The sequence below is a fragment of the Gymnodraco acuticeps genome, unplaced genomic scaffold (genome assembly GCF_902827175.1).
Source record: "Gymnodraco acuticeps unplaced genomic scaffold, fGymAcu1.1, whole genome shotgun sequence".
Taxonomy (NCBI): Eukaryota; Metazoa; Chordata; class Actinopteri; order Perciformes; family Bathydraconidae; genus Gymnodraco; species Gymnodraco acuticeps.
The window spans coordinates 408,629-418,914 of NW_022991403.1; the positions used below are offsets into that span (position 1 = coordinate 408,629).

At 41.8% G+C, this 10,286-nt stretch overlaps 1 protein-coding gene across 1 annotated transcript; it reads left to right on the plus strand.

The window, feature by feature from the left end:
- Positions 1 to 1,358: 1,358 nt before the first annotated feature.
- On the plus strand, positions 1,359 to 9,575 carry gins3 (GINS complex subunit 3). The gene is given in 4 exon segments (XM_034195713.1): positions 1,359 to 1,694; positions 1,697 to 1,809; positions 2,609 to 2,842; positions 9,072 to 9,575. Coding segments are annotated over 4 exon segments (633 nt in total). The 5' UTR covers positions 1,359 to 1,639; the 3' UTR covers positions 9,303 to 9,575.
- Positions 9,576 to 10,286: the final 711 nt, after the last annotated feature.

Below are 10,286 nucleotides of genomic sequence, written 5' to 3' on the forward strand. Positions count from 1 at the left end.
TATTTTGAATTATACTTTTTAAAAGTACATTTTAAACATACTTTCAATTAAGCACAAAAAGTAGAAGTATACTTGTATACACTTTTGTATACTTACATTATATTTCTAATACACTAAAGTATACTATTTTTTTACCTGGGTAGGTTTGAATCAAATACAGTATTGCCCCACAGCTCCAATCTCGTCCATTCCACCCTGGTTATTCCCAATGCCAAGTGTAGACCTCAATATAGAAAAAGAGTTGAAGGAAAATAAAGAACTACTACCAGTATGGCACATAGTCCAGAATCATTTTTGCAATATATCACTCAGACTCAACAATCATATTTACAGATGGTTCCAAAGATCCAGAGACAGGGCATGCAGGGGCAGCAGTTTATATCCCAGTGAGTAATACACACATAAAGAAAAGGGTAACAGACCATGTCTCAGTATACACCACAGAGTTGTTGGCATTGGTGTTGTCATTGAAATGGATAGAGGAGAAAGAAATACATAATAATGTAATTGCATCTGACAGCTTTTCAGCATTATCAAGTATACGATCAGGCAGACCTTTCATTTAGAATGGACATAATAAATGAAATATTTCTAATTTTATATAAAATGCAAAACAAAGGCATAGCAATTCGTTTCATGGGTTCCTGCTCATGTTGGTGTGGAGGGTAATGAACAGGTGGATATTCTGGCCAAACAAACACTCAGAATTACGAACACAGACAAAGAAGTTCCACTTAGCAAAGCGGAGGTTAACACATTCATACAGACATATGCACAAACAACATGGCAAGAACATTGGTACCTTAATGATACAGGAAGACATCTTTATCAAACGCAAAGGTATGTGGGGGATGGAAGGAAGGTGGGGTTTAAAAGAAGGGAGGAAAATGTCATTTCTCGGATGAGAATAGGTCATACAGGTCTCAATCATACTTTAAGTATAATAGGAAAGCATCCAACCGGAAAGTGTATACACTGTAGCCAGCCAGAAACTGTTGAGCATGTTTTACTGCTTTGCAGGAAATATAGTAGGCCTACTCAGAGAAATGTGCTTTTCCAGACACTCAAGAAAGCAAAAATATCATGACTTTTCGCTATCAGGGCTGTTAGGGAAAACATCAGGCAATATGTATTGTGAGATTATTACGTTTCTAAGAGAAATTGATACAAATGTAAAATGATCTAGAGTTTTGGTTATTTTCTTTTCTTTCTTTTCTTTCTTGTTTTCTGCATCTCTTGTCCCACACTCCAGTCCAGCTGGTGGCGGTAATGCACCTACAAGTTGGGTTGCCTAAAACCAATAAACACCGAAGAAGAAGAAGAAGAAGAAGAAGAAGAAGAAGAAGAAGAAGAAGAAGAAGAAGAAGAAGAAGAAGAAGAAGAAGAAGAAGAAGAAGAAGAAGAAGAAGAAGAAGAAGAAGAAGAAGAAGAAGAAGAAGAAGAAGAAGAAGAAGAAGAAGAAGATTGAATCGATTGCTCTCGTCTGGCTGTCACAGAGTCGCTCTCTGATTGGTCAACATTCCATGGCGCCAAAACAGCGAAGAGGAAGAGTTGAAAACACAACAGGAGAGACCTCTGCTCAATATTTTGATTATATCATTTGACATAAAGCTACTTTTTGCCTAATTTGAAAAACAAAATGGACACACAGTCATATTTACCAGTAAAACCTGGGGTGGGGATGGAGGAGAACTTTTGTCTCTCGACGATATTTTGCTCTCACATGAGAGACTTCCTATCCGGACAGAGTGCAGCTTCCCCCGGCTGGGATTCCTGGAGAAGTCGAGTGACTCGCACGACATACCGGAGGTGAGTAAAGCTCTGAGGAAAATGTCGCCCTGATCGTTTTAATGTTCATTGTAATCAAGGTATTTAGAAATAACTAAGTAGCCCCAATAGAGGTGTGTGTGTGTGTGTTTACTTTTGGTACTTTAAGTATATTTTGATTATAATACTTGTAATACTTGTACTTTTTACTTGAGTAACATTTGTAATGCAGGACTTTTACTTGTAACAGGGTATTCGTACACTCTGGTACTTCTACTTTGACTTGAGTACAAGATTTGAGTACTTTTTCCACCTCTGTAAATAATGTAATGCCTTTAAAGCAGGCATGACTGTCATTACACACGTCCCATGATTACACTGACAATAAGCAACAACAATCAACAGCGAGGACACAAATCAGGAAACTAAGATAGAACATGCTAAAACTTGAAATGAAAACTAATAACGCTTCACGTTGTCATTGTCATTACAACTTTAGTGGTTACATCACAGTTCATCGAGGATACTGCAACTTCCTTACTGAGCATCCAGCGGTGACGTTACAAATAATTGAGAATAATGAAATGTGTTTGGTGGTCCTTATCTGTTGGCTGAACTGATTCAGAACACTTTACACTACAGAGGAGGCCCCCTTAAGGCTGGTCATTATATATAAATGGATATTATATTGGTTCCAGCATATGAGATTAGTTATCGTTAAGTGTCTTTTCCTGGTTTTAAAGTCGGCATCACAAAACAAAGGTAACCTATGCAGCTGGACCCCAGGGAGAAGGGGTCTTCACATGACTCCCCCTTCTGAGGACTCTTTCTGATGTCTCAGGGTACAAAGATGGAGCTTCCTCTGTGGCTGTCGAAGGGTCTGTACGAGAAGAAGAGGAGGGTGCTGTCCGTGGAGCTGCCCAAGGTGTACAGAGAGGGCTGGAGGACCGTGTTCAACGCTGACCCCAACGTGGTGGATCTGCACAAGATGGGGCCCTACTACTACGGCCTGGGCTCCCAGATGCTGCACTTTGACAGCCCAGAGAATCCTGAGATCGCACAGACGCTGCTGCAGGTGAAACACACACACACACACACACACACACACACACACACACACACACACACACACACACACACACACACACCACACCCCCCGGTATTCGTTATGAAGCGGTATACCGCCCAGCACTACTACTTAATATGAGTTTGTTATGCTTTGTATGAATGAGCTTCATTGCTCAGTCTGATAGCCGTAGAGAAAGGAGGACAATGCGCTTACAGAGGTATGTCCCAGAAAAATGCGCGCGGACGAAATGACACACGAAGGGTTTGGGGGGCCTCCCCCTAGAACATTTAGATGTTTGCAGGTCTTAGATGCTGTCTGGTGCATTCTCTAGACTGAATTATAAGATGAACCACCACAATATTATATTGTACAATTTCAATTTTATTCTTCATTTCACTTGTTTGTTTGTTGTTGTTTGTGTTTGCTCGCTTGCATGCCCTGCAGAGCTATAAGAAATACTTAAGTTGTTGGTCAAGACACTTTCCATCTGATGAAGGCAAATGCCTTCCCAGATGTAAACAAGTAGAAGACATTACATTCAGTTGTAACTGCCAAAACAAACATTATTTACACTATTATGGCCCCTGCTATAAATGTTTGTAATGTTATCTACTGTAAGTTGGTCGAACGAATGCCTCCTCATCCGGAAGCTGACCGAGCAGACCCGAGCAGCAGTTGAGAGGAGCCGAGCGCATCCGCGAAGCACACAAAATGGCGACGTCAGAGTTCCCGTTAGCCGGCAAATCTAAATCTCTTCGGTCAAAATAATTTCCCTTTAGCGCAATACCGCTTCAGTTGCAATGTCTAACATGTGTCATTAACTTGTGAGTGTGTGAGGCTCCTAAATAAAGGTACTCAAGCTTTACTCTACTTTCAAGTTTTTCTTCAAAAAGATGAGTTTGTCTACGTTGTCAGTAGCGAGGGCAGATCTGTTGGCGGTAACTATGTCACCTGCCGTCGAGAAAACCCTCTCGCTGGGGACTGAGACTGACTCGGATGTGATTGAGCATGTTTGATGTGTTACCACTAGCATACCGCACCGCTGTCGAACAACGCCGACACACCGTCCTCGTCCGATCCACAACTCGCACCCCATCATTGTTGTAGTCCACAGGGAACCCGAAATGTTCCCACACACCTGATTTAAAAGAAGCAGGTGGGTCTTCTAGCTCCTGTGTGTTGTGTGAACTCGCCGTAGCTACTAACTTTTCTTCTTCATGTATTGTGTTCGTTTTGTTGTTTTGTTCTTGTTCTTCATTTGTTATTTACGGGCGGCTGGCTTTTAGGCGCAATACCGCCCCCTGGATTATATATAGTGTAATACTGCCCTGAGTGACAGACTTTTTTCCCACTCGTAAAAAAAGGCGTATTCGCCGTGTGACTGCATGTGCCGAACCGTGACGGTACGGGACGAATACGGATACCGTTACACCCCTAGCGGTGAGCGGACAAAACACACACTTCAGGTTAGAATATCACACGTAGCTATTTTAACTACCTCTCAAACTACCTGAACTAGTTATAGATATGTTTAGTTTTACTGTCGGGTCACTCATTACTGATCCGAGAGCTGCATGATACTGGCATAATAGATTGCCCGATCGGGCAACCAGCAGGTGAGGCTTCATTGCCCGAGCTAAATATTACATTACATTACATTGCATTGCATTTAGCATAAATACTAGATGGCCCCGGGCCATCGGGCAGTCCTTAATGTCGAGCCCTGCACACACTCACCGGCAGCAACATCCAGGGTCCGTCCGGCCAATCCGCTGAAAGCAATTCACTTCTCTGTGTTTGTTATTATAGAAACGGCCAAAACAAGCTTCTTATCCAATTTGCACAGGAACTTCCCCGGCTCTTTTCTGAAAAGTAAAACTTGAATGAAAGGCAGGGACATTATTTGGTAATGGTGGAACACTGGCCGATATCATGTTCATGCATCGATAAACAAACGATATGCGGTAGGCAGGCAGACAGAGCTATTGTTTAATTGTGTTTTATTACACATGAAGTCAATTGAAACAGGAAAGGGGTCCCAGCTGCATCAACAGGAAGAATGTGCTACACAGAAAGTGAGAGCACATTTGGATAATCTTCCTTTCTTTTTTGTGAGCTACATGTGCATGACTGTATGTCAGAGGGCTTCACACTTTCACAAATCCTTTCATACCTTACTCAGGGGGGACTAACAGCATTACAACAGTCAAGGTACAGTCCACAGTGATGCAAATTAGTCGCTTTTCGGCGCCTACCCGCTTTTTTAATGGTGACTTGTGTAATTCGTGGAGAACCGAAGAGTTTTCGTTTGGGGGGGGGGGGGAAGGGGGAGTCCGTCCGTCTGTTTTTCCTGGCCAGGGACAGATGCAACACGAGCGTAACGTGTCTTCACGTGGTATATGTCTCGTCTGAAAGGAGTGCTGACGGAGAGCACCGGAACGCCGCTCCAGCCCTTCAAATATTGCAGTACCCATAAGGAGCCGTGCACATGCCGCAGTGTTTGCGTGGCTGTGTCTTTAGTTGTAAGTACAGTGGCGATCTGTTGTTATTAGCATCTGGTTAGCTAGCTATGCTAACGAATTTAAAGAGCTTTTCTACAATCAGGTGGAAGAGAGCTCTCTCCTGAGAGGCTCAAATAACCTCAGCTCAGTGAGGTTAAGGCACAACTTGATATGATCATTATAGTTATTAATGAGACTAAATGAAAAACAGTTTAAAAGGGGAGTGATTTGTAAAATATCCAAAAAGAAGAATCTGTTAACAGTTCTGTTTCATCTGGGTGTTGACAGATGTATCCATAGATCTCTTCATGTTGCTCTCAAAGTGCACCAGATTGATGCTTTTAACTTCAATATTTAAAAAAAAATCTTCCTGGGGGAGCATGCCCCCGGACCCCCCTAGAGGAGGTTAGGCCCCCCCCCCACTTAAATCATGTCCACATGGATAGGAAACTAAATACATTTGCACACATCTTGTGTCCATATCTTTCTGTTTTGGTGGTCATGCCACACCCTGCACGTGCATGCATGCACGAGTCATGGTGAGATATCTGGATTCAGAGGTTGCTTGTTCTTTGCACAGCATGAAGGAAAGGCCAAATGAATGGGCTGTGATTTTAGTTTTTTAAGCAGAGGTTGAGTTCAATCATTTGTACGACCCTCGGAGGATGTTGTAAAAATTGAAAGGAAAAAGGTCCCCACCCTTTCTGTAAATAATAATAAAACCCTTGATTTATAACTTAACATCTCTGTCTCCTATTGATCTGAGTATATTATAAAGAATAGCCAGTTCATTGAAGCATTATAGCACAGGCCTTTGTCAGATGGTATATTACGCTGTTTTTTTTCTGCTTCCAATAGTTCTCTCTTTTTTCACCTACCTGTGTTTGCATCACTGAGTCCAGATTAAAGGCAAAACTTACAAAGAATACACAAGCACACATTTATAAGTCCATGTCCCAAAAAGAAAGCAGCATTTTAAAATAAGAAATCCAATAAAAGTCTTGAAGGAGCAATTATTAACATTACCAACGTTGCAAATAAGCAGTGGCTGTGATGCACACAGTAGGGTTTCCGGCATATAACAACATTCATTTTTACTTAGTTTTTTCCTGAGAGATAAACAATAACATGCTTTGCAAACTTGCAACACCCAACACCCTGTTTTCAAAAGAATATCATATATTAAAAGACACAAGTCAGATTCACAACTGAACAGCCAGTGTCATTCCAAACATCACAGCTAGAGGGAGCAATCGGATCAGAAACATGTTGGCCTTCTGGGTGTCTGCTGCAGCTGTTTCAGGCAGATGTTCTCTAATCTCACACACACTATACGACTTCTCCCAACAAGGTTATCACACACTTAAAGTGGAAAAAGTGTCTGCCTGGTGTTAAAAAAACAACCATTAAAGTAACCAGCTGGATATCGGATCCCCATTTCCATGTGATTTATTATTAAAAAGAACCAAATCAGTAGAAACTTCTAAAACATCCATAATGTAATCATTCTAATCATATGCTGGTGCAAACTATGCTTTCCATTTGAATGCAGGTTTATCGCCTATATGCCAGCTGTACTTGTCAAATGTTAGAACTAGCTGAACACAACTTTGATGTTTTCATATTTGTAGGAATATTTTGAGAGCTGGTTTTCCCTGAAGGCGAGTAACCTGAAGTTATAGCTATCTGAAGTTTTACATATCAAAGGTTTTCCAAACTAGGTCAGTCAGAAGAGCGCCAGCAGGCCTCATGTAGGCCTGCACTTGCATTGGAGACATTGATCATCTTTGCATCATTACTCTCATGAAATCTATATTAAAAGGTTTGTAGTGTTCTCTTGAGGATCTATATGTAAAGTTAAGTCTGTAGTGCAGGGGTGCCCAACCTTTGTTGAACCGAGAGCTACTTTTAAAGTTGCCAGTCTGCCGAGATCTACCAGTCCAAATAGAGAGGCGTAGCCATTACTGACAGCCTACTACCAGGTAAATACACACTTCTACTTGTATAAAACTGACCTTTGTACGATGAATACTTCATAAAATACTGCAGATCCTTTATCTCACCTCTTTCTAATCTACACACATACAAGTATTTAACTGAAGTTACACAACAGTGTTGTTGATACAGAGTTGGAGTTTATTCACACGTCACTACAGTGGGTAATGTTTTCAAGAAACATTGAACAGTGCTGCCACATATGACACAGGAAAAAAAGAAAAGACTCTGAACCCTTTCTTTGCCATTATATACAAATAGTGTTGCTACAAAAGTATAAATTAGGATTACTAATAAGACAACTCAGATCTGAAGCTACATAGTAATCTGCTGCAACAGTGCAATAAAAAAGACAAAATTAATAGAATCAAACCCTTTTTTTGTTGCATTTTAGTAGATTATAAAAGGAAATACCTTTAAAATAGGATGCAAGCAACACTAGTTTCTTAACCTGAATTGATAATAGACTATAATCAATTTAAACAGAACAGATCTTAATGTTTGCATTCTTATACCATTTTGTACAATAATTATAATGAATAAGTTCAAACAAACTAAAACTTACAGCTGATTAATAACGGTATCTAACTTGAGTTTTTATTATATCAAAAACCTGTTGAAATGCTACTGTTATTTTTACTGTCCCCCAAAAGCGCGTCGGCAGCCTCCAGGAATGCTTCTTTCATAACTTCGCCGTCTTTGAAAGACTTCATGTGTTACGCAAGAACGTGACTGACACGTTAAGATGCTATGCCTATGGTAGCAGCCTTGCTCTTGTTGTTGGGCCTGGTGAAAATGGACTGCTGTGCATTTAGCTGTCCTCTCAGGCCCCTCCCCTTTTGGGAGCGTAGGGCAGAATTAGGAGGGAATTCCGTCTCGTAGCCATACTTGCCAACCCTCCGATTTTTGCGGGAGACTCCCGACTTCATTGCCCTCTCCCGGTTTCCTCCCGGGGTCATATTTGTCCCGCATTTCACTTACAACTACAATAAGCATGTTAATGTTAATCTAACGGCTCCGGCGATCCACTAGCACCCCCCCCCCCAGCCCCGCGGTGGTTTTGAAATGCTCCCGATTTCCGAGGTCTCAAGGTTGGCAAGTATGCTTGTAGCGTGTGTGCACTGTTTTGGAATGCCGCTTCTAAATTACCCTTCTTCGATAAAGCCACGCTTGCATTGCATATGAGACAGATGGACTTATAATTGGAAGAGATACAAAAATAATCATCCTCCCACTCGGAGTGAAAATGATATATTTTGGGCTCTTTAGCTACTGCCAGAATTATGGTCTTGTGTGTGTGCGGACTGTCACTCCTGTTGACACGGACAACGTCAGCAAACTAGTGCCCACCAGCCACGGCCAGACACATGGGGTCACGCCAATCACAAAGCTTTGATGCGTTCAAGTGCATTATTCTGGCACAGGAAGAATATGTTATAGGACATTAACGGTAAAACTGGGAATCTCCCCTCGATCGCGATCGACTGGTTGGGCACCCCTGATGTAGAATATGATTAGAAGACTAGAATATCTCTGTTTCTCCACAATTCTTCATTCAAAATGGTGTTTTAACACATATTTAAAACAAGATGCTTCCTGCAGTTTAAAACATGCACTAGTCCATATTTTGATTTCAATTCAAATGTGAATTGTTCAGCCCTAACCTGAATACTCCCTCAGTACCCTGTATGTGTGTGTTTCCTCCCTCTAACTTGTGTGTGTCCTTGCCTTCGGTCCAGACGTTCATCGGGCGCTTCAGGCGGAACATGGACTCGTCTCAGAACGCGTACAACGAGGACACGTCGGCGCTGGTGGAGCGTCTGGACTGCCTGGAGAAGGCTCTGTTCTCGTCGGGGCAGAGTGGCCTCAACAGCTTCCAGAGCTGGGAGAAGGGCCGGGCCTCGCAGCTCACCGCCTCCAGCCTGGTGCTCAACTACCGTAAGAGGAAGATCAACGACCTGCAGCCCTGACCCGTTTCAGTCTTCTCTGGCGCCTCCTGTCATTTCCTCTCCCACAGACAATCCCCCTCCCCCCTCTGACCCCTGCTCTCCAGGGTGGGACACCCTCCCTGTGTAGAGTATACATTTTATTTATTTTGTCACATTGTACACGTCATCTTCACCATGGCTGCACCACTTGGAAACACTGCGATTATGACTGGTCGCAAATCCTGACAATATTTTTAGAGATTTAACTATTTTGCATCGTTACTCTCAATGTTATTAAAACATATATTAAAATGATCAAGGTGTGATTATTTTTGTGTAGAATACTTTTTATAGGCAATACCTTGATTGTCTTGGGGGGGCGTTATTGATCATACATGGATTTAAGTGGAACAAGCCTAACAAACATGATGAAGGGGTGACGGGGGATAGCTGCCTGCTGAAGTGTTAAATGTGGGTCAGAGGGTAGACAGCGAGAATACAGAGGTCACTGCTGATGTACATATTGACCACGTCTCTGGGCTATGTATTGATCCTGATATGGGATTTCATGACACACAGAGGCATAAACATGTGTTTACTTTTAGAAACAACAATGAATATTTACCCTCGTAAGTACTGGGGATAGTTTTTTAGCAGCAGCAAGAAAGAGGTTCACCTGTAAAAGCCAAAGTCTATCTGCTGCACATAAATGAATGAATGGCACTACTTTAGATCAGAATCAGAACACTTTATTTATCCTGGGGGTTATTGGGTTTCTTGACAGTTGCTACATTTTAAATTGAAATGAATAAAAGGTAAACAAAAAAGTACAAATACTTTCAAAAACATTAGATGTTAAGTAAAAATGTGCAGATTGTGAGTATTAAGAGTTCAACCTTGAATCATTTTGACATACATTTATACCAAACATGTGTTAACAGTTGTGACCTCTGAGGGAGTGCAGAGCTCCCTGCTGCTTCTGGTGGCCGACAGGTGCAAACTGTGCAAACGCACTACAGCAATCCA